General features: G+C 42.8%; 1 protein-coding gene across 1 annotated transcript in view; it reads right to left on the reverse strand.

Annotated features, from left to right (window-relative positions):
• AFG3L2 (AFG3-like AAA ATPase 2) overlaps positions 1-25400 on the reverse strand; it is a 50666-nt gene that overhangs the window by 10621 nt on the left and 14645 nt on the right. The window contains exons 6-14 of the mRNA XM_008582139.1: positions 21760-21834; positions 17185-17309; positions 13075-13348; positions 11155-11292; positions 7944-8097; positions 6229-6336; positions 6009-6134; positions 3323-3433; positions 392-507 (exon numbers count right to left, since the gene is read on the reverse strand). Of these exons, the coding sequence (XP_008580361.1) occupies positions 392-507; positions 3323-3433; positions 6009-6134; positions 6229-6336; positions 7944-8097; positions 11155-11292; positions 13075-13348; positions 17185-17309; positions 21760-21834 (1227 nt within the window). The remainder of the gene's footprint in view (positions 1-391; positions 508-3322; positions 3434-6008; positions 6135-6228; positions 6337-7943; positions 8098-11154; positions 11293-13074; positions 13349-17184; positions 17310-21759; positions 21835-25400) is intronic.

A 25400-nucleotide genomic window follows, 5' to 3' on the forward strand; every position in this document is an offset into this window, starting at 1 on the left:
ATAAAAAGAGCAAACTCTCTTCCACCTTTGGTCTACTTTTGAACACTTTTTAATCTCTTTAAATATTTTTCTGGATGCTGGCCAGTTAGCCAAATGGGTAGTGTGTGGTGCTGGTAACACCAAGGTCAAGGATTCAGATCGCTGTACTGGCCACCCGCCAAAAAAATTTTTTTAAATAAAAGGTTTTCTGTCCAAATTTTATAACTTAACTGCAGGAAAATGTGTGTAACCACTTCATTCAACCATGACTACCAGAAGTTTTTGCTAAATTCCTTTAAAGTTAAACATCTTGTATATTTATCCTTTGTGCAGTGCAGCTTTCTTCTCAACTGCAGTCAAGTAATTGCTCAAATAAGCTGGCCTGCCTGCTGTCCAACACAAACCGGGTCACCTTTAAGAGTGGGTCTGCGTGTTCCAGATACCAGCCAGCAACCGCATGGCCTGCTTCGTGGTACGCCACAGTCTTCTTCTCCTCGGGCTGCAGAACCTGAGTTTTCTTCTCTAAGCCTAACAAAATAATAACAAAAAACCCAAACCACTGTTTTAGTGACAATGACATTAAAGACAGTTTTACAATGCTACATGTTGCTTTATCTAAAATGTGATTTAGAGATTAAGTTGCCTATGACAATTCAAAAATCCCTAATCAAGGCCAGAATAAAAGCAAAGGATCAACTTCAAAATATACCCAACTACAGCAAAAACCATTCACTCTCCGTACCACATTTATCCTAATTCTGCCACTCTATTAAGGCACATATCCTGTTCTGCCAAATAAATAGAAATGTGAAATAAAATTCAGCACTTAGATGAATTTAAAACATAAAATCCATAGAAAACAAAGAACTCTGAAAAGGTCCTGACTGCTTAGGCTAGGTATTCAGAATTATTCAACACTAGGTAAACAAAGATGCCTACCATGTGAGAGAGATCAACTGTTGTCTGTCCTGGTGGAAGGCAGACGACAGTCTGAGCTGGTAAAAGATCTGGAAATAGCTCCTCAGAGCTGACTAAGCTGGTGCTGGAGCACCCAGCACACTAACTGAATGCCCAGGGGCTCAAAGAATCAACCCCAGAAGCAGCAGAATAGAGCCAAGAAGGTAAACCCCCAGAGCCACGGGGTCTAAAAGACTGGGGCAGGAGCCTCATGTCACCTGCAAGGCTACAGGACTCCCGCCTAAGCACAACTCCTCTCTGGCCTGGGTAAAGGCGGACTCTGGCCTCTGCACCTGCTACCTTAAGAACCGACTCCACACACTCTGCACTATGACAAGCCATCACACTGTGTCACAAGCAGTTCTGTGTTCAATGTGATTCACATGAGAGACTCTCTCAACTGACAACACATCAAGGAGACTGGAAGATGAAAAGCTATGCTCCCAGTGGCATACCCTAAGACGGTATACACAAGTCAGAAATATATCAGAGCTGCCAGGTTGAAAGCTGTAAAGGGCAAGTTAACAAGTCCTCTGTTTTCCATAGCTAAGCACTTCTTGCTTATCTGAAAAAACAAAGGATAATTTTCCCCAGAGCTGATCACAGGAATTTTTCATTTTCTCAGCATGCCACCTTACTACACAGCCACGCATGTGGCTCTGGTGTCCGTGGCGGTGCTATCGAGTGCCTGCTTCCACCTGCTCAGAGCCAGCACTGCAGCTCTATGGTAGCCCGTTTTTTTTCTCACACCCTCACGCATCACCTGTCCTCGACCTAAAAAAGGCACAAATACAGTGTTCACCTGTCTCTACAGTGAATTACTTTAACTCCATTCACAGATCTATCACCTCAGATTTTTTTTTTCAATAACAAATTTATAAAGTGGTCTATGAATTAATCCATTTGATAAGTAGTTGTTTATTTAGCATGTAACCCAGCTATGCACACGTATATCCCAGCCTCTGTGTTCTCACTGGAATCTCCACTAGTCTGGTTTTATACTCTCCACTCAGCTGAAACTGTCACGTCAAATATCACCCAGAACAGGCTCACTGCTAACTCCAAAGGTCATTCTCTTTTATACCCCACATCGCTTGATCCTGATGACAACTCCTCCTTTGTAAGCTCATATGTCCTTGTCTCCTCTCTCCAACCACTGGGTTCCTCTGGTGACACCCTTTGTCATGTTTGCAGATGCACCTTCAGTGCCTGGGGCACACAGTGAGCTCTGGTGACTCTATAGACTTGCTTCTCTCCCCCCTCTGCTACCACAGGTGGCCACATTTCCTCTCTGGGGAACCTGTTCCCTGAGTGGCTTCACCCACCTGCACGAGTCCTTCTGGCACATCATGGGACCACTACCACCTGCACACTTGGTGCTGCACCAGAGTTCCATGTGGACATCCTTCCCGTCTCAATCTCAGCATATCTCATTTTCTGCCAACCCAGCTCCCTCTGGGAGCGCCCATGGACTCTGTAGCCTATACGTCTGTCCTTTTCCACCTGTTATCATTGGTAGTACCCGTGCTAAGCCTGTTAGCATGGGAAGGTTCTCTGCCTCCAGATGCTTCACTCTTCTTCACAGGCAGATTCATTTTCCTAAAATACCACTGACTGTTATGACTCTCAGTGGCTCAGGAAAAAACCCACCTCAGTTCAATACTGGCCACAGGACAAAACTTTAAAAGCCCTTGAGCTTAACATTCAAGGCCTTCCAAAATCTAGACTTAAATAACGTGTTTCAACTCTACCGTACTCTCCCTGGGAAGACGCACCCGCAGCTTACATCCCTCCTAACGCAGGGTGCAATGCCGCCTCCTGCAGTCTTTCCTTTGGTCAGGCCACCTTCACGCCCACCCGTTATGCCACTGAACAGTTACACCCCACCTCTTCTGTGGGGCGCTGCCTCCTTTGAAGGCCCGAGTACCTGAATTGCTAGCTATTTTGGGGGTATAAACTATAAGCTGCACAGAAAGCAAGGAAAACACGTGGTGGCAAGGTAAGCACTTCCTGGTCAAATAGCTGCTGCATCTGCTTTACATCCGTCACCTCTGCCCAGCACAGAGCACATCTCTCTCCCGTGATGAAATCTTTGGAAACAGAAGGGCTGTGTGCTTTTTCTAAACCTAGACTGGCGTAATTCAGGGCAGCTGTCTCACTGCTTGCCCCCGCCCAAGTGGTGCATGTGTGAGCTGTCCTCTCACCCGCACACCGGCCTCCACGCAGGAGATACCACAAGAACTCACGGCAGCACCCAAGCAGGCAGTGAGCCTGGAGCTAAGCAAACACACTGTCTTTGCTTCCAGATCTTGCCAAAACAGAGAATTCCCTGTACTCAAATTCATTTCATCAGCCTTTCGACTTGAGTTACATTCAGTTGCCTTACCACCAATCACTCGTTCAATTGCTTGCTCAAAGTGTTTCTGATTTATGGAATCTGAAAGGTGTCTTGCAGCAATCAAAGCAGCTTCATTGCAGACATTAGCAACATCAGCTCCTACAAATGAACATGCAGAATAGCTTATCCACATCATGGATAGATAACCAAACCCATAATCAATCTATCAACCAGCAATAGACAGAAAAACGGCTTTATGAAAATACAGTTTAGTTTGGTTCATGATAACCCTAAGCCACTCTACCATTTAGTATTAGCTTAAGTACAATCCTGGCCCTCTGAACTGAGATGAAAGAATTAGTAGTAAATACATAATTATAGGCAACTATTTACCATAATAAACAATAGGGCTCATTTAACAGCAAACTAAGACAATATTTTAAAATGCTCATTAGTTAACTTTGCTGGGAAAAAGGCTTATGTGGAGATTAGGCAATATGTTGACATAAAATGATAAACATAAGCATTAAAACAACCTAGCAAATTCAGTTACAGAACTAAATTTAAATACGTGAAGCTTGCCAAACCCAAATGCTTTTTAGATCCACAGGTGCCTTTAAATTAACTTTTCAGACCAAGTATATGGTTAACACAAATAAACTATAGCACAAAGTATGTACTCAATAAACAAATATTAAAACATTATAAATTCCAAAAATAAGAAATAAGTACAAAGTTAGGACCCCTGGGACACTTAAAATGACCATCTTCTGACCCTCCAACTGTACATAATCTTTTTGTACTTCTCAAATGTTCCTTTTCATTTCATTTCGGGTTTGGAAGGAGGGAGATAGGAAATGAGAAAGGATCATATTTTATATTAAAAATTCCATGATCGGGCCGGCCCGGTGGCGCACTGTTACAGTGCGCCGCTTGGGAGCGCGGTGGCGCTCCCGACAAGGGTTCGGATCCCACATACAGACCGGTTCCCGCTCACTGGCTGAGTGAGGTGCGGGCGCAACACCAAGGATTGCGATCCCGTTGCCAGTCCGGTCCGGTACGGGCGCGACACTGAGGGTTGCGATCCATTGCCGGACACGAAAAAAGACAAAAAGGAAAAAAAAAAAAAAAATTTCCATGATCCACTTGAAAAGATGCTCAATATCACTAGTTATTAGATAAACGCAAATCAAAACCACAATGAGACACCACTTCACAGCCACCAGGACAGCTGTGACTGAAGACAGACAGTAACAAGTGCTGGTGAGGACGTGGAGGGACTGGAGCCTCACGCACTGCTGGTGGGACTGTAAAATGGTGCAGCCACTTTGGAAAAGTCTGGCAGTTCCTCAGAAAGTTAAATATAGAATTATCATACGACCCTGTAATTCCCCTCCTAGGTAAATAACCAAAAAAAGAGAAAACATGTTCATCCAAAAATCTGTACATTAATTTTTTTTTTTTTTTGTCTTTTTTTGTGTGTGTGAGATCGGCCACACCGCGCTCAGCCAGTGAGCGCACCGGCCATCCCTATATAGGATCCGAACCTGCGGCAGGAGTGCTGCTGCACTCCCGAGTGCGCCACGGGCTCGGCCCTGTACATTAATGTTGATAGCAGCATTATTCATAACCAACAGGTGGAAACATCCCAAATATCCATCAACTGATAAATGGATTAACCACACGTGGAATATCCATACGATGGAACATTATTCAGCCATGGAAAGGAATAAGGTTCTGGTACCTGCTACAACATAGATGAACCCTGGAAACATGCTACGTGGGCATAAGTCAGGCATAGAAGACTACATTTTATATAATTACATTCATATAAAATGTCCAGAATAGGAAAATCTAAAGGGACAGAAAGTAGATTAGGGATTGCTTATGGCTAGGGTGGAGGGAGTGGCCGTTAACAGATTCTTCTGGGGTGATGAAATGTTTTAAAATTATAGTGATGGTTGCTGTACTGTAGTGGATTGAATTGTATACCCCTGAAACTCAATGAAGCTTGAATTTTGTCCAAATTTCATATATTAGAAGCTTGATCCCCACTGTAACTGTTGAGGGTGGGAAATCCTATTATGGTAATTGACAGGTGGGACCTTGAAGAAGTGATCAGATTGCAGGACCATGCCCAGTGAATGGATTAAAGGTACTGGTCAGGGTGTGGTTCTGAGGGCTTTAAAAGAGAGAAGAGAGTCTGTCTGTCTCTGCTCCCACCATCTTGCAATGTGAGACCCCTAGGTGACTGTCGGCACCACCAGATGTGTTCCCAGGACTTTGAACTTCCCAGCCTCAGAAACTGTAAGCAATAAATTTCATTCTCTTTATAAATCACCCAGTTTCAAGTATTTTGTTATACGCAACAGAAATGAACTAATTCAGTTGCACAACTATGTAAATATCCTAAAAACCACTGAACCACTTCATATAGGTGAATTCTATGGTATGTTAATTTTATCTCAGGAGTTGGTAAGTGGGGGTGGATAGATAAAATGAGGCCAAATGTGAATCAGGAATTGTTGCTGAAGTGAGGTGGTGGGTGCAGACAGGCTCAGTGCACTACTTCCTCAAACTCTGTGTGTGTTTGACATTTCCCATAATAACAAGGTAAAAACACACACTCAGGAAGCCCCAAGGCTCATGAGCAGTAAGACAGGGAAATGGCACCTAGGAACTGTCACTGATTTATAAGTACTTACAGACAGGACAGCGGTTATTTTTCACTCACCTGAAAACCCTGGAGTTAAGGATGCAAGTTTTCTGGCCAGTTTCTCTCTTTCCAGGGCACTGTCCAGCTTTAGGGGTCTGAGGTGAACTTTGAATATAGAGGCTCTTCCTTTTATGTCTGGTGGTCCTTTATAAATTATTTTTAAGGGAAAAAAAAGTCAGTGAAACAGTCCCACCTATACCCATGAGAACTGGACTAAACTCAGTGAACATCATCTCACCAATAAAGATTTGCCTGTCAAAACGCCCTGGCCTCATCAGTGCAGGGTCTAGGATATCTGGTCGATTGGTGCCTGCCAGAATGACAACATTTGTTGTTGTGTTAAAGCCTGAAAGACAACAATGAAAATGCAATCACTACTAAATGACAGGAGGCAGAAAGCAACAGTGTGCCTGTCAAGAACGTATGAGCACTACAGGTGCACAGCGACGCTAAACATTTTTTGTTTATTATCCAGAGCTTTTTACATCACCAACTTGGATTATTTTTCCTACTATTCATCTTGTCCTTAATGATTATAATCATATACTAGACTTAAGTTTTAAGAACCAGTTTTCTAAAAGCAAATAACCAAAGATTTTATTTCACTAGAAATTTAGATGTAGTCAATTTTAAACTTGTTTTCAAATCAATTAAACTAAATCTGCCAGTGGCGTGTCTGATTCCCAGGGGCCCTGCATGTCTGAAGGCAGGTGTCAACCTCAGCCTCCACTTCCACCTCTTCCCCAGACACAACATGCTCAGTTTTATCAGCCACTCCTGAAATGTCAGTGACAGGGTCCTGGATCCTTCACCCCCACGACCCTGGCTCTGAGAGAGCTCCTGGGCTGATTTTCCCCAGAGGTGGCACTCCAATCGAACATACCATTCCAAATGCAGACTCAGCACCTACAGAATGGGGGATGACTCTACCTTCTTGCTACTACTGCTGCTGCGCCTGGCTTCGTCACCTAGACCCATTCAGTACTTGGCACTGAGCTTACCCTTTCTGCACACAGAACCAAGCATCCAGATACCCTCCAGTGGGAAGGACACGGCATGTCCTAAGAACTGGCTTTCCTAAATGAAAGAAAACCTGACTCGCTCGGGAAGACTGCTACTCTCTTACATCAGAGTATTTGAAATTTGCCAAATTCACACCTGCTTACACTTGCTTTTCCTGATGCTTCAGAATCAAAGACGATGAGAATCACAGAAAATGAGCCTATAATTCTTTTGTGAATTATTTCACAATTTTTTTCTTATTCAACATCAGGTACAATATTAACACCTTGACACCAATATTAAGTTATGGCAGGCTGCCAGGCAAAAATATTTCACCGTTATCTGTACTGGTCTAAAAGAGCCTTTAAAAAGGGCTGTTTGGGGCCGGCCCGGTGGCGCTTCAGTGCGCCGCTTGGGAGCGCGGCGGCGCTCCCGCCGAGGGTTTGGATCCCATATAGAGACCAGTCCGCTCACTGGTTGAGCGCAGTGCGGGCGCGACACCGAGGGTTGTGATCCCGTTGCCGGTCGCGGTATGGGCGCGACACCAAGGGTTGCGATTCCGTTACCGGTCATGAAAAAAGACAAAAAGGAAAAAAAAAAAAGGGCTGTTTTAGAAAATGCGCTTTTTTTTTTTTGGTGCACAATCTCAGAATAAGGATTCTCATTTTGCAGAGATGTAAGACAACTGGAAAGTTAGTTCAAAACACAAAGGCCGGGCCGGCCCGGTGGTGCACTGGAGAGTGCACCGCTTGGGAGCACAGCGGTGCTCCCGCCGAGGGTTCGGATCCCATGTGGAGACCGGTTTCCGCTCACTGGCTGAGCGCGGAGCGGGCGCAACACCAAGGGTTGCGATCCCGTTGCCGGTCCCCGGTACGGGCGAGACACCGAGGGTTGCGATCCCGTTACCGGTCAGTAAAAAAAAAAAAAAACACAATGGCCTTGGGTGCTCACCGTCCATCTCCACGAGCAGCTGGTTGAGCGTGTTCTCCTGCTCACTCTGGCCTCCGAAGTTGCCCCTCCCACGCTTCCTTCCCACCGCGTCGATCTCATCAATGAAGAGGATGCAAGGCGCATTCTTTCGGGCAAGGGCAAACAAGTCCCGAACCTTAATAAAAAGAGAAACTCATGAGCCGGCCCCGTGGCGCACTCGGGAGAGTGCGGCAGGTTCGGATCCTATATAGGAATGGCCGGTGCGCTCACTGGCTGAGCGCGGTGTGGGTGACACGAAGCCAAGGGTTGCGATCCCCTTACTGGTCACAAAAAGGACAAAAAACAAGAGAAACTCAAGAGTCACTTGACCAGTGAGTATTACTTATCCTCCTAATAAAAAATAAACCTCAAGTTTCCTGTCCCATTTAAAGGCAGTCTTTTTGTGCTACACACTGTACAGTACATAGTTAAAAACAGTTACAAGTAGCAAACAAGTGGCAAATGATGGGTAACTTGATGAGAAACTGATTTTAGGTGAACAAATATCATTCCTATATCCCATAAATTACTGTTATGTGTAATAAACACTAATAATATCTGCTACTTCTGTAACACCAACAAATTAATATTACATACCTTGCCCTACAGAAAGACAACATAATAGAGCCACAAACGTTACACTCAGCTGCAAAGTTCATACTTCTCCACGGTTCACGTTTCATGCCCAAGGCAGTTTCTAACAAATAGGAACTTACTGACAGATCTATGCAATACTATACCTAAGTAAAGGCCAAGCCTACCTCACTGACCACCGAGGAGCATGCAACAATGCCCTAGCCCTCAAAACACGGCTGTGACAGGAGCAGCTGCTGGGGCCCTTGCACCCACAGGCTGTCCAGCTAAACATGTCCCCCTCAGGCCAGGTTGAAGTGGGCAGAAGGAGTGGCCTTCCCCATCCTCCCCTCTGGGCCCTGCCCCTTCTAAGACACTCAGAGACAACTCCCTGTGCTTCACATCCCTTCTTACTTCACCTGCCAGAAGCCTCAGTCTCCCCACTGTCCTTTCCCACCTGTACTTCTGGATTTTCATTCCTACACTGCTCTGAACATACACCCTTATATAACTCATGTCCCTCTACAGCCTCCCCTCTGAACTCCAGATCCATGATGAGCAGACCTCACACCCTCAAGCTCGACCCTGACACGTCCTTTGCCTCCTTGTCTGAACAGGAACCTGGCACCCTGCAAAGCTGGCAAGTAGAAGGGGTTTGTATCTTCCCCTCCAGGCCAGCTAGAGTGGGGGTCCACCTTACACCCTACTACTACTGCCCAAGTAATTCTGCTGGAAAAAACCCCAGGCTCCTTGAGATTCCCACCATATGGTAGGCACTCTACCTTCCTTGTAATCTAGGCAGTGTGGTATTGGCATAAGGACAGACATACATATCAACAGCACAGAACTGAGAGTTCAGAAATAAACCCATATATCTATCTACGGTCAAGGGTGCCAAGACCATTCAATGGGGGAAAAAAATGTCTACTGATACTAGGAATACTGCACATCCACATGCAAAAGAATGAGGTTAGACCCTTACCTGACACCATATACAAAAATTAACTTAAAATGTATCATGGACCTAAATGTAAAAGCTAAAACTATAAAACTCTTAGAAGAAAACATAGGAGGAAATGCTCATGGCCTTGGATTTTGCAATGAATTCTTAGATATGACACCAAAAGTGTAAGCAACAAAATAAAAAATAGATAAATAAGACTTCATCAAAATTAAAAACATTTGTGCTTCATCAAGAAAATGAAAAGGCAACCCACAGAATGGGAGAATATTTGCAAATCATATATCAAATTAGGAGTTAGTATCCAGAAAATATGAAGAACTCTTACATCTCAACAACAAAAAGATAAAACAATCCAATTAAAAAATGGGCAAAGGACCTCAATAGACATCCCTCCAAGGAAGACATACAAATGGCCAATGTGCAGATGAAAAGTTGCTCAACATCATTAGTGATGGAGTTTGGATGTGTTGTCCTCCCAGAACTCATGTGGAAATCTGATCCCCAATGTGGCAGTGTTGGGGTGTTTAGAGCTGTTTGAGCCATGGGGGCAGATCCCTCATGAATGGATTAATGCTCTCCCTGGGAGGGGGGTTCCTGAGTGAGATCTTACTCTATTAGTTCCCACAAGAGCTGGTTGTTTAAAAAACCCTGGGCACCTCCTCTCTCTCCCTTGCTTCCTCTTGCCATGTGATCTGCTTGTCCCCGCTGGCTGCTGTTTTCTGCCATGAGTAGAAGCAGCCTGAGGCCTACGCCAGATGCAGCTGTCCCAGAATCATAAGCCAAATAATGCTCTGTTCTTTATAAACTACCCAGTCTCAAGTATTCTGTTATAGCAGCACAATAACAGACTAATACAATTAGTCATCAAGAAAATGCAAATCAAAACCATAATGAGATACCACGTCACTCCCATTAAGATGGCTATCATCAAAAGGTCAGGTAACAACAAATGTTGGTGAGGATGTGAGAAATCAGAACTTTTATACACTGCTGGCAGGAATGTAAAATGGCACAAGTATTTTGGAAAATTCTGGTGGGTCCTCCAAATGTAAAACATAGTTGCCATGTAACCCGAAAACATTTTGCTAAGTAAAAAAAGCCAGGCATAAAAGATCACATGTGTATGATTCCATTTATATAAAATGTGTGTGGAACAGAAAAATCTATAGACAGAAAGTACATTAGTGTTTGCTTAGGGGTGGGAATGGGGCAGGAGGGACAGAGAGGTGACAGTTAAAGGTCCGGGGATTCATCTTAAGGTGACAAAAATGTTGTAAAATTGACTATGGTGATGGCTGCACAAATCTGTGACTATACTAAAATCTGAACTGTACACTTTAAGGGGATGCATTTTATGGTATATGAATTATATCTCAATAAAGCTGTTACCAAAAAAAAAAAAAATCCACAAATTAAAGCCTCTTCTTGAAATGTAAGTTAGAATTAGATTAGGACTGTAGTCCCAGCTGGAGTGGGGAAAGCCAGGGTGGATATTGTAGGCCTTGGTGGAGACTTAGCCCTGGAAGAGCACCTAAGGCCATGGCTGGCAAGAGGCCACTCCAGGACTCCAGAGAGCACAGCCACCTTCACCAAGTCCCCATGTGGGGGAAACTGGTGGGGGAAGGGGCCGCACCACCAAAATAGAACAAGACTTACTCGAGCTGGACCCACACCAACAAACATCTCCAAGAACTCAGATCCACTAACAGTGATGAAGGGGACGTTGGCTTCTCCAGCTGTGGCCTTAGCTAGCAGTGTCTTCCCAGTGCCTGGAGGACCAGTGAGAATGGCACCCTTCACGTATAATAAAGAGAAATTACGCTTAATTAGAATTTCAAAAAAGTAAATTGGATATCCACAAATAATTCCAAGGTATAACTCTGTCCATAAATCTTATTGACATACATTAAATATTTTTTAAACATTTGAACTACAGAAGAACATTTTTACATTAGTAAGAAAAATAAGAAAAGAGTTATTAGAGACAATTTTGTTTCAGAAAATTTGGTAAGAATGTGAAATCTTAAATAATCCCTTTATTTTATAAGATTTTCAGTGTTGCATTTTAGGCCTTTAATCTAACAGTATATATAAAGGGTGACTTAAGCTAGGAAGCTACTAATAAACCAACCGAGGTTTACATAAATAAGTCAAGAAGACACAAACACCAAACTCCAATTTATATAATTATCTTACTCTTTACAAGTAAAATTGGTTTTTGAACTGAAATAATAAACCTAACCACTAATTTCTACTTTCATATACAAGTCTGTACATTTCTAGCACGGATGAACTTGTGGCTTAAAACCTAACTCTGTGAATTTGCTTTTGTGTTCATTTTCCATTAAGTGACTAGCTATAAACAGTGTCGTCTCTCTGTTATAAACAGACATGCCTCCATTCCACCACATTCCCAAATACTGGTGTGGCAAGGTAGATAACATGGTCAAAAGATATTTCTTCCCCAGTCTTTGTAAAAAAACTTTAAGGTATTTTTAATTTTGCTTGTTTTCTTCTTTAAAAGTTTCACAAATGAAATAAAAATCTAATGGCCAATGATTAACTTAACTAAAAAGAAAAACTGTAAGTGTTTGCTCAAGTATGAAACTATTATACTGAGTTGCAGAGCTGCCCAGGCATGATGTGACTGGGCACTAAGTAATAGCAAATTATAAAATCATAAAACATGACTTTTTATCCATTAAAGGCAAGACATGAGGGCCGGCCCGGTGGCACACTGGATAGTGCGCCGCTTGGGAAGCACGGCGGCGCTTCCGTCCGAGGGTTCGGATCCCATATACAGACCGGTTCCCGCTCACTGGCTGAGCGAGGCGCGGGAGCAACACCGAGGCTTGCGATCCCGTTGCCGGTCCCTGGTCCGGTACGGGGGCAACACTGAGGGTTGCGATCCGTTGCCGGACACGGAAAAAAGACAAAAAGACAAAAAAAAAAAGGCAAGACATGAAAATCAAGGAAATGATGATCCCCTTTACAAAGGATTCCTTTAAAGTAAACTTTTTAAATAGATTTAAAAAGAATCAGTTAAACATTTTTTACTCATTTACTGATAACAGATCCATCCAACAAACACAAAGTGTCGATTCTGTGCTCGCCCTGGAGGCACAAAGCCTGTGGGGCAGACCCGGCACAAGCAGGGTGGGTGGGTGCACTGGTGGGACTAGGGAGGCGACCAGGCACAGGCAGATGGTCTGCACACACCTGTGGAGTGAGGGGGCACTGGGGAACAGCAGAGCGAGCTATGCCCCGGGTGCTACGGTTACTGAGCAATGCGGCAGCTGAATCAGACTGGAGGGAGAAGGTGAATCAAGGCAGGCTCCCAAGAAGAAATAACACAAATATTCTCAGGAATGCATACACTACACACAAGGCGGCACATGCACGCAGAAAACTAACCCAAAAGACTCCCAAGTTGGGCACCGACTAATACGCTATGATAGAGGAAGGACAGAAATACAGCTACTTATAATACGTAATCAAATGTTATAAAATTACAACTTCAGAGATCAAGAAATTCTTCAAAAGATTTTGGGTTAATCCTCTGAAAGTTCATTTTACCTTTGGGATTTTTGCTCCTAGGTCTTGATACTGCTTTGGGTTTTTCAAGAAATTCACAAATTCCATGATCTCTAGCTTGGCCTCCTCACAGCCAGCCACATCTTTGAACTTCACATCTATCTCATCCTTTAAGACCTTGGCAGTGGTTTCTCCAACACTGAAGAGTCCACCCATCCCCCGGCCTGTTCGACCAATACCAGCAGGTCCTCGTCTCACGGTGTACAGCAGGAACGCGATGATGAGCACCGTGGGCAACATGCTCAGCAGAAATGAACTAGAGGGACAACACACGACAGTGATATGTGTTCAATGACTGTTAATCTTTGGCTTTTTAAATATTTTCCAAGATATATTTTTTGATAACTGCTTCATATATACTTGCAAACATAAAAAAATTTTTTAAAACCTGAATATTCTAGTATTTCATCTGAGGTAACAAGGAGAATCTTAGTCTGTTAATATCACTAAAATAGAATCATGAAAGATCAAAGAAAAAATCTGTCCTCAACATGTTCGCTATTAATATTTTATTCCTATCCCAATAACCACCACTTATGCACAGCATTGTGATTTACTATCATTGTATCTGAGTTTCAAAGAAATTTCTTTCAAATTACTCACTTACAAACTCTAAACATGATCCTCGTATTAGTCTAGATAGAAATTCCACTTCTCTAATTGGGATGTATCAGCTTATTTGGAAGAAATATCAAATATCCAAATATCAAATCCTTGTTATTTTAATAGCATGTCTGTTTCAAAAGTAATGTGTGCAATGTTTAAGCCCATCTCTTGCCGACTGTTGCCTAGGCCACTCTGCGACTTGTACAGGTTCAACAGGGACTCCCAGGGGAAAACTGACAGCCCTGCAGCATTCTGCCTGCTTTAAAGAGAGCTAACTGCTCAGGAATGACTTAAAGCCTGAGGGTGCCTTCTGCCTTTTGTTTGCCTTAATAAAGTTTATTTCAACGTAACTATGGGTACAGATATATACTTATATAGGTTAACATAATGCAATTTAGTTTAACTTATCCTAAGAAATTTAGATCAAAACACTGTACAGAGTTTAGCTCAAAACTGAAATAAAAACGAAAACCAGGATTTGCTTCCTAGTTTTTCATCTACTACAAATGTGTAAATGTTGCTAGAGCAGGCAGCAGGAAAATTTTACCTTTGGCTTATTTCTGGAGGGGAGGAAAAAACATGTACTAACCATAAAATTTTAACTTCCAAGAAAGATGGCAGAATACAAAGTACCCAGCATCACCCTCTCCCACAATCAAACAATTTACAGTTACAAAGCAATGACTACCAAGCTAGGGCCTCTAGAGCTCAAGGGAAGAGGAGGAGAGGCCTACAGAGTTCATGAAGTCACGAGAAGCCACAATGAGAGAAAGAAAGTATTGCTCTGACCATTTCGACCCCCAATCACTTCAAGGCTGGCCCTAGTGAGCACATGGAGCAAGAGCTGGCAAAAGCCACTGCTGTGCCCTTCCTATAAAGTTGCTTGGAGCCTGCAGGGGAGAAAAGGGCCTTGGTGGCCACCAGACCAGCAAGACCACTGACAGCATTCCCATGGATCCACAGAGCAGCAAGGAGCCACAGACAACTGAAAAAAGGAGCCATTCAGAGGCCAGTGAGTCATAGCAAGGGACTGGCGCATGGCCTGTCCCATGGGAAGTGTTAGGAGTGTGGCAGAGACAGGCCACCAGGGGTACACTGGGGCACAGCATGAACAGCTGATCTGCCTGCCCTCCAATCAGCACAGGCCCACTCAGTGTAGACTGGTCAGGAACACAGAACTGCAGGGGGTGCAGTTTACTGAAAGACTCAGGCCCAGACCACAGTTTCCACACAACCCAGGTGAAATGGACTTCACAAGACCCATTAGTGTTTATAGGGTCAACAATTAAAACCTGAACTGCACAAAAAGCCTTCCCCAGAGAATCAGCAGCAAAGCAGCAATTTAGCATAACCACAAGGCTTGCAGTGGACTGAATTATGTCCCCCCAAAACTCCCTGAAGCTTGAACTATGTCCCCAAGTTTTATGTATTGGAAACTTAGCCCCACTGTGACTGTTAAGAGGATGGGAAATCCTATTATGGTAACTGAAACGTAGGGCCTTGAAGAAGTGATTGGCTTGTGGGTCCGTGCAGTAATGAATGGATTAAAAATGGTGGTCAAGGGCATGGTTCTGAGTGCTTTAAAAGAAGAGAGTCTGGGGCCGACCCTGTGGCTCACTCGGGAGAACGCGGCGCTAGGAGCACCGTGGCCGTGGGTTTGGGTCCTATATAGGGATGGCCGGTGCACTCACTGGCTGAGCGCGGTGCAGACGGCACCAAGCCAAGGGTTCCGGTCACAAAAAAATAAAATAAAATAAAATAAAAGAAGAGAGTCTGTCTTTTGCTCTCTCTGCTCCTACCGTCTTGCAATGTGAGACCTCTGGGTCACTGTGGCCACCACCAGATGGACATTGGACTTCCCAGCCTCAGAAACTGTAAGCAATAAATATCATTTTTTTTTTTTTAATAAATCACCCAGTTCTATGTATTTTGTTATAAGCAATGAAAACAGACTAATACAAGGCTTAAGTGTCGATTCCCACAGGAAGTTCTCCCATTTTAGAAGTAACCAAAGGACAACAAATTAAGAGTATAAGTGGTGGGAATAGTGAATAATCCAACACAGAACTAAAACAAAAAACAAAAAACCCACAGATCAGAGACAAAGTTCTGATGTTAACCAGTAAAGGTCTAACACCACCAAAGAACACCTATAAAACCTAGAAGGGCCAGAAGTCCCCAGGCTCCCAAGCTGGGGTTGGGGGCACTGAGGGCATCAGCCATGCACCCCCCAACATCCACATCCAGCACAGCAACAACCACCAGGACACCACCAGAAGCATGCTGGGCTCCTGAGCCAGGGCAGTGGGGAACTGAGGGTCTCAGCTACACTCCCTGATGTCCACACCCAGCCCAATGATGACCACCAAGCCACTGCTGGAAGCACCCCGCACTCCCAGTGGCAGGGGCTGCCCAGGACCTCAGCCACATCCTTCCAAAGTCCACATCCAGCTCAGCCACAACCAAGCTACCCCCAGAAGCCCCCTGGGCTCCCCTGCCCAGGGGAAAGAGGGGGGTGCCATGGGCCTCAACCACATTCCCCCACCCTATCTCCCACCCCTTTCCCTTCTCCCCCTCCCCACAACTGCTCACAACATCTTAGAATGTAAAAAAAATAATGATAACAAATAATTTTTAAAAAAAAAAAAATTGTAAAGAATGGTGCAATAAAACGCACCAGCCTAAAAAGTTAAGTAATTAACTTGCAGCCTCGGGAGCTGGGGGATATACCCTACGTGAAACACTCACAATAGCTATGTGGATTCACACACTGCAGGTAGATAGTAGGGTCTACACAACCAAGATTCAAGATACACTGGGTGACTAACACACTAACTACCAGTTTTCCTGCTCTTCTTAGATATACAGAAAAATTAAGATTTCTAGTTTCGCTGAAGAACTGGTAACTCTATAGCATGGTATACCCTTCTATATTTGATGCAAATGAGGGTCACAGGAAAGGGTTCTACTAGGTGTATGTGGATTGGCACTCAAAGGTAATATAATTCTCAGATAAGCTCAAAGACAACCAACTCTTGAAATAAATTGAGCATCCACACACACTTTTAAGTGGGCTTATTCAAAACAACCCCAAGAGAAGCAGCAGCTCTGGTAAGAGGCAGAAGAATTACTTAAAAGTCCTAGAAAACTCTGTGAAAGATAAACATAAGTGATAGTTAAAAGGTGGGAATACCACTCTTTGATATAAAGGAGTTCTTTATACTAAAATCCTACCAAAGGACAGCTTATTGGACATTAATACCCCAAATTACTGCTTACTCAAGATAAATATAAATGTGTAGAAATGAATCAGTCATGTGCAAAAACTAGTAAGTTACTAACGGTGTAAAAGAAAATCTAGCCAAACAGAAAAAACTGTTTGAGAATATCATGTGCAATCCTGCCACCTAGTGACAGAACACAGGGAACCACACACAGCACATTAAATGGCCTTCAAATTATTAATTTTTTAAAACTACTTCTTACCCATCACTTTCAGCAATGTAGACAACAGGTACCCGACTTTCCCCTTCTATGCCCAGTTCTTGCTGTAAAGTTTCCAGATTCCGCTCAAAGGTGTCTACACTGCCAATATTAAACCAGACGTGTTGCTATAAAAAGAGAAAAACAAATATCCTAAGAATAAAGTGGAAACAAAGGGTTCGATTCACTAAAGGGTTCAACTTTTTAAGAACTTTTCAGAAATTCTGAAAATTTACAAATAAAAAAATTAAAAAGTCTGGTTTTAATGATGTAGTGATTAAGTGTTCTCTTAGTGAGAACATTTGGCAAATAAGCATTCTTTACAATATTCCCCAATAGCTCAAAAATTATAAACTCAGGCCGGCCCAGTGGCGCACTGGATAGTGCACCGCTTGGGAAGCGCGGCGGCGCTCCCGCCAAGGGTTCGGATCCCACATACAGACCGGTTCCTGCTCGCTGGCTGGGCGAGGCGCGGGAGCAACACCGAGGGTTGCGATCCCGTTGCCGGTCCCCGGTCCGGTACGGGGGCAACACTGAGGGTTGCGATCCGTTGCCGGTCACGGAAAAAGACAAAAAAGACAAAAAAAAAAAAAAAAATTATAAACTCAAAGAACAGAATGAAAAACCTATTTGAAAAAATAATCCCTTTTTATAAATAAATATGCATTTGCTACGGGTCAAACGTATCACCCAACAATTCATGTGTTGGAAACTTGATCTCCACTGTAAGAATGTTAAGAGGTTGGGAAATCCAATAATGTTATTTGAAGGGTGGGGCCTTTGAGAGGTGATTGGATTATGAGGACTGTGCCCTCGTAAATGTTATTGATCGATTCATGGAGTAAAGGGCGTGGTCCTGACAGCCTTACAAGAGGGAATGAGAAAGTTAGGTCTCTCTTGCTCAGCTCATTGTCACCATGTGACACCGTGGTCGCTGTAGAGAGTCACCACCAAAAAGTAGGCCCTCACCAGATGTGTCCACTGGACCTTGGACTTCCCAGCCTCTGAAACTATAAGAAATAAATTTCTTTATATCTTTTATAAATCACCCAGTTTTAGATATTCTGTTATAGACAAGAGAAATGGACAGCATTCTTTTCCACTTCTGTTTCCTGGGTGCTTCTCAGCTGCCTATACACAAATTAAAAACTAATGTGATATAATAACAGCTAAAGCATACTGAGCACTTACTAAGTGCCAGGCATAATGTCCTAAGCCCTTCATATACATTAACTCATTTAATCTGGAGAACCATCCCAAGAAGTAGGTACTATCACCAGGGGTGATATTCAAAATCTGAACAATTAGAAAGAGCCACCAGCGACCAGTCAGGGCAGAAGTCCCTTGCCATGCCAAGGGCACTGCCCTTCTATCTACCAGAGCTGGGGAGTTCCTGAGGGCCCTAGGGAGGGACACCTGAGGGGCTTGGGCAAGGGTCATTTTACCAGCCAGTACATAAGTATTCCATAACTGTGCTAATGTCTACTGGCTGAATATGAGCCTCGATTCTCACTGTCCCCGTTACAGATGAGAAAACTACAGGGGCAACTTAACTTGCCATGGTTCCACATGGAAAGGAGACTAGGATCTGAACCCCAGCAGTCTGGCCCCAGAGCCAGTACCCTAATCATCATGTCACACTGCCTCTCTGCACAACCATGAAGACACTAATAACAACAGCTCACATTCATGGAGTTTTACTAGATATAAGACCCTGTTCCAAGCACCTTGCATGTATTAGCACCATTTTATAGCACAAAAACACTTTGTTTCTCCTTTAGCTTGCAACCATTTTTATAAGATTTTTTAAAAAAAATCCAAACAATAAGTCTATGATATAAAACTCATAATAACAGAGCAACATGCCATCCCATATTCCTCCCACCAACCAGGATTACTGAGTGAGGAACATTGCTCTACTACTTCTCTCCACATATCTAAAAATAAAAGATGGATAGTAAGTTTTGTATCACACAATAATAGTTCTTGGTAAGCTGTTCACTGACAAAGAAACAAAATTCATGTGGTTACATACTCCAAAACATGTTCATAATACATTTACCACAAATAGGTAATCGAACATGCCCTAACATAGCACCCGCTATCCACGGGGCAACATGCTAAATGTCTGGCTCTCATCAGAGAATCAGTGTAGACCTAGGATCAGCAATACGGGCATCATTCAGGAGCATGTTAGAAATGTAGGTACTCAGGACACAATCTAGATAAGAACCTGGGGGTGGAGTGGGACAGTGCGGGGGGTCTCAGGACAATCTAGGTAAGAACATGGGGGAGTAGGGGGAGGTCTCAGGACTCAAGCTGTAACAGTTAGGGTATTCTTATGCACAAGGAAGTTTGGAAAACCATCACTGACTTACACTATCTCATTTAAGCACCAAGCCCTAAAAAAGCACTATTGTCATTCCCACTTTAAAGATGCAGAAACGGAGGTTCAGAGAAGTTAACCCAAGCAGCTAGTGAAGAGTAGAACTGACTTGAAGCTAAAGCCTGTGTGTATACAGCACAGCACAGTAATTAATATTGCTACTCTATGAGTAGTAGGACACTGAAAATCTTCTGTTTCTGAAAGCTCAAAAAAGTCTTATAAACAGGCAATATATGTTCTCTGTAAAAAACTTTGGAAATATACACATACAGAAAATAAAAAGCATCCATAATCTCAACACCCAGAGATAAACACTATCAGCATTTCAATGCCTATCCTTCAAGATTTAATAATACTTCCTTTATAATCTTGAAACATATGCATAATTTCTAAAAGAAATCAATACAAACCTTAACTGTACTCTAAAGGAGAAACAAAAAGAAAGTAATTTATAATACAATGGTATGAATTTCAATATATAAATGCTGCATACGCCAAGACTAGAAAACAAGGTCCCCTCCAGTGTCAGAAGTGCTCTTGAGAGGAAACAGCACCCCTCTAAGGACCACTGCTCAGCATGGAAACTGACAGTACAGGAATGAGGAGTCTCCAGTGTTAACCAGGTGCCTGGCGTGGGATACTGACTTATTTCTAATATTTTGCTATGTAAACAATGTTCTGAGGACATCCTTATACAGACATCTTTACACGCATCCTTAATTATTCCCCTAGGCTATATTCCAGAAAGCAAAATTACTGGGCTTGTGTGTACTTCCAAAACTGCTGGTATATATACTGCCAAACTGTCCTCTCGAGAGGGAGTGCCAACTTACTTCCCAGCACTAAAAGTCTGAGGAAGAAAAAGTAGCATGGTTATTAATGGACATTTCATCATAAGGGAGAGAGACTGTGGGGGAGAAATCAAATCAATTACAGTAACTCCCCTAAATATGACTAAAACACCAGAGCCATGTGACTTTACAGATATATTTATTGACATGTTATTAAAGAGATATGGTCAGCATCAGTTCTAGCTTGTCCTTAAATGTTGCCCTGTCCAGGCAGGACAGCCAGGAAATGGTTAAACAGAATTATCCTAAGGGAGCAGGAATGCAGGGCAATAAAGAAGTCTAGCCCTGCAGAGGGTGCCAAGACTGCGGGGACCGGGGATGGCGAACGGGGGACCGTTTATGTTGCCTATAACAAAATACTTGGAATTAGGTAATTTATAAAGAAAATGAAATTTACTGCTTACAGTTTCTGAGGCTGGGATGTCCAAAGTCCATCTGGTGGTGGCGACAGTGACCCAGGGGTCTCACATTGCAAGACAGTGGAAGCAGAGACAGCAGAGAGAGAGAGACAGACAGACTCTCCTCTTTTAAAGCCCTCAGAACGACGCCCCTGACCACCATTTTTAATCCATTCACTACTGCACGGTCCTACAATCCAATCACCTCGTCAAGGCCCCACCTTTCAATTATCATAAAAGGATTTCCCACCCTCTTAACAGTCACAGTTTCTAAAACTTGGTGGACACAATTCAAGCTTCAATGAGTTTTGGGGGGACGTAATTCAATCCACTACAGGTGGGGTACAGCTGACGGAGGTCAAGCCCTGAGAAGGGCTGGGTACCACCTGGGAGCCTCACCTCCACCTCTCCCCCACAATCCTCCAATGCATTCAACTCAGTCTGGGGTCTCTGCAAGTAGAGTCCAAACTGGTTGGACAAGAAATACAAATTCTTTTTAAAATAGGAAAACAGATGGAAATTCATATAATATCACAAAAGACTTGGGACAAAGACGATCAGAATTGCTTCTTACACTGATTTGAAAGAAGTTGTCTCAAAACATAAGCAATTCAGATTTTAACATTTTTTCCCTAACCAAACAATTGTTTCTCTGTCTTGAAAAATCATAGACTATTCTGGAATACTGAAAGCTGGAATTTCACTCACCGTTTCCTACATATACAGCCACAGTGATTACCAAAAACAAAACAGGACACTGACCCAATCCCCATATCACTAATGCAGCAGCATGTTCACATTCTCACTGACGTCAGTGAGTACTACGCCTGCTGCACTGCTCAACTCTGACACATCTAGTGTGCATATCTACTGCAATAGGAGGGATATTTTCTTTTCAGGTTTAAGTCTGAAAAGTTCATTTACACCAATTAAAATTATTTACCCCATCAACCGGAGTTTTTCCTGGGATAAAAGTCACTCGAACAAAACGCTTGTTGACGACTTCTAGTCTGTCGACCTAGAATTTTAAAACATTAAACATTCAAACATAAACTTACAGAAAATACCTGAGATATTCTTTTCAGCTCATTTAAAATGCACATAATATTTCAGACATACAAAAAACAATAAAGAATCTGATAGGGATGGTCCCTATTCCCACCTCTAACGCTGTGGAAGCTGCCAGGCATGCCCTCACCCAGAGGTGACCACTCTTTCATTTTGGGGCTGAACCGCCCAAAGCACTTTACACTTGCACTATACACCATGTAACCCTAAACAATATATACATTCACTTATGCCTGCTTCTAAACTTTAAGAATGGTCTTGTTTTAGGGCCAGCCTGTGGCTCACCTAGGACAGTATGGTGCTGATGGCACCAAGGCCACAGGTTCGGATCCCTATATAGGGATGGCCAAGTTAGCTCACTTGGGAAAGCGTGGTGCTGACAACACCAAATCAAGGGTTAAGATCCCCTTACCAGTCATCTTCTTAGAAAAATAAAAAAGAATGGTCTCGTTTTGTATATATTCCTCTGTAACTTTCTTTTTCCTCCCAGCTTTACATTTGGGAGGTTTACCCATGCTGACATTTCAGTCCTGCAGGGTGTTCCATTTTATGAGCAAAACCCAATTTATTTACCCATTCTCCTGTTAATAGACAATCAGAGTGTTTGAAATTTTTCACCATCACAAACAATGCTGTTGTGAACATTCTCGTATATACCTTTTTGGGCACATCTTCAAAAATTTCTCAGGATACATCCCTGTAGACACATCTTCCACTGCACTAGCTGTTGCCAAATTGCCCTCCAAAGTGGCTCTCCAATTCACACTCTCATCAGGAAAATATTGTGATTATTCTACATCCTCACCAGCATTTGGTATTCAAAGACTTTTAAATTTTTGGCATTTTATGAGTATAAAATAATTTAAACATTTTTTCCTTTAATCTCCTAATTATATAGGATTCTTAATAATATTCTTAAACCCCTCATCCTAAGAAATGTGGATGACTGAGGAGCATGAGCCTCGTGCAATATGCTTCTTTCTTGCTGTGTCAGTGAGTCTGGAAAGCATGAATGACGAGCGGAGTGAAGAGCCCCAGAGTGGTTCCAGAGGAGCCAGAAGGGGCAGTAACTGATCTTGAAGGGGTCTTTCTGGAAAGGAATGACTAGAAGAGCACTGCCCCCATGAAACTGCTAGGGAGACAGGAGATGCATTCCACAGAACCAGTGAGTCAGGAGCAGATGGAGCTATGGAGACTCCTCCTCAAATAGCTGCTGTCACGCTCGGAAGGACTGCTGCAGCCCTGGCCACACAAAGGACAGGAGTCACTTCTGAGAAAGTAGGCATCTGAGATTTGTAAATACAATAACCTCACTTTCATGAGATTAAACACTTGATTCAAAAATATGAGTACACAAGAGGACTCTAAGAAGATGGTGTAGAAGGAAGAACCAGGAATGCATCTCCCTAACTACACAATTTCACAGGCAGAATCAGCCTGACATAACTTTTGGAACTCTGGAGTCCACTGAAGGGTGCAACTTCCAGGGGAAAGCGTGGATGGTCAACTGTGGCTACTTCTGATCAATTTCAGCTCCTGGCACAGTAGCAGCCACCCATCCCCAGTCCCACAGCAAGCAGCTGTGCACGCGTTCTAGGAGCAGCTTGCACACTCAACAAAAAGGAGCCTGTCTTCTAAATATCGGGGATCTATGCTCTGACTGATGACTGCTGTTTCTGATAACAGAGATACAGGCAAAGAGGCAGTGGCCACTGTGGTGCTGTACCTTCCCCTCTGGCTGAAATGACTGCCAAGAGATTTAAAGGGCTAGCGCCCTTTTCCCCCCTTCATCTTTCTCTTTCTCCATTTTGGAGCCAGATGTTAAAGACCATGACATACAAAAATAACTGGATATATAGGGAAAATCAGAAAGTGACCATGCATGCCCATGAAAAGGTCCAAGTTCAGAGAAGATCTGAGCAAACCCAAGTTTACAATACAGGCTGATCCTTGAGTACAGAAACAGCCTATAACAATAAAAACAAAAACAAAAGTAATAAATAAAAATAGTAAACAGCAAACCACAGGGAAGGAGAAGTATCTGATTTCCAGAGTTACATTATTGGATTCAAATGTCTGGTTTTCAACAAAAAATCAAAGGCAACAAAAAGACAGGGAAGTATGGTCCATTTGAAGGAAAAAATAAATAAGTCAACAGAAACTATTCCTAAAAGACCTGATGGCAGATCTACAAGTCAAAGAATTTAAAACAACTATCTTAAACATGTCCAGAGAACTAAAGGAAGATGTGGAGGAAGTCAAGAAAATGATATATGAACAAAATAGAAATATCAATAAAGAGAAAGCCTAAAAAAAAAAAAATTCTGGAGCTGAAAAGTAAAATAACTGAAATGAAAAATAAACTAGAGGGATTCAAAGGCAGATTTGAGCAGGCAGAAGAAAGAGTTGGCAAACTTGAAGATAGGACAACTGAAATTATCAAGTTTGAGGAACAGAAAGAAAAGCACTGAAGAAAAGTGAACAGAGCTTAGGGACTTGTGGGACAACAAGTGGACCAATTCACGTACTGTGGGAGTTCAGAAAGAGAAGAGAGAAAGGGGCAGAGAGGATATGTGAAGAAGTAAGGCTGAAAGCTTTCCAAATTTGATGAAAGACAAGAATAAAAACATCCAAGCTCAGCAAACTCTAAAGTAAGATAAATTCAAAGAAACCCACACCAACACACATTATAATACAACTTTTCAAAGACAAAGGCAGAATCTTAAAAGCAGCAAGGGATAAGTAACTTGCCACATGCAAGGGACCCTGAATAAGATTATGAGCAAATTTCTCATCAGAGACTTTGGAGGCAACAAGGCTGCGGGCCAATATTCAAAGCATTAAAAGAAAAAAAAGCTGTCAACCAAGAATCACATATCTGTCAAAACTGTCCTTCAAAAGTAGGGGAGAAATTAAGACATTCCCAGATAAACAAAAGCTGAGGGATTTCATTACCACTAGAGCTGCCCTGCAAGAAATGCTGAAGGGAGGCCTACAAAGTACAAGGAAAGGACACTACAGAAAGTAACTCAAAGCCATATGAAGAAGTAAGGATCTCAACAAAGGTAAATACATGGGTAATTATAAAAGTCAGTATTACTATAACTTTGGTTTATACCTCAGCATTCTGTTTTCTACATAATATGAGACTAATGCATTTTTAAAAATTATTAATTTAGGGACTGCCTGTGGCTCACTCGGGAGAGTGCGGTGCTGATAACACCAAGGCCACGGGTTCGGATCCCATATAGGGATGGCCAGTTCGCTCACTGGGTGAGCGTGGTGCTGACAACACCAAGTCAAGGGTTAAGATCCCCTTACCGGTCATCTTTTTTAAAAAAAATAAAAAATAAAAATTATTAATTTATGTTTTGGGGCATATGATGCATAAAGGTGTAATTTGGGGACACCAACAACAAAAAAGGGTGGGGATGGAGCTATACAGGAGCACAGTTTTTCCAGGTTTTCATGTTGGTATAAATTCAAATTAGAATGCCACAACTTTAGGTTGTTAAA

This window comes from Galeopterus variegatus, unplaced genomic scaffold (genome assembly GCF_000696425.1).
Source record: "Galeopterus variegatus unplaced genomic scaffold, G_variegatus-3.0.2 Scaffold2524, whole genome shotgun sequence".
NCBI classification, from domain to species: domain Eukaryota; kingdom Metazoa; phylum Chordata; class Mammalia; order Dermoptera; family Cynocephalidae; genus Galeopterus; species Galeopterus variegatus.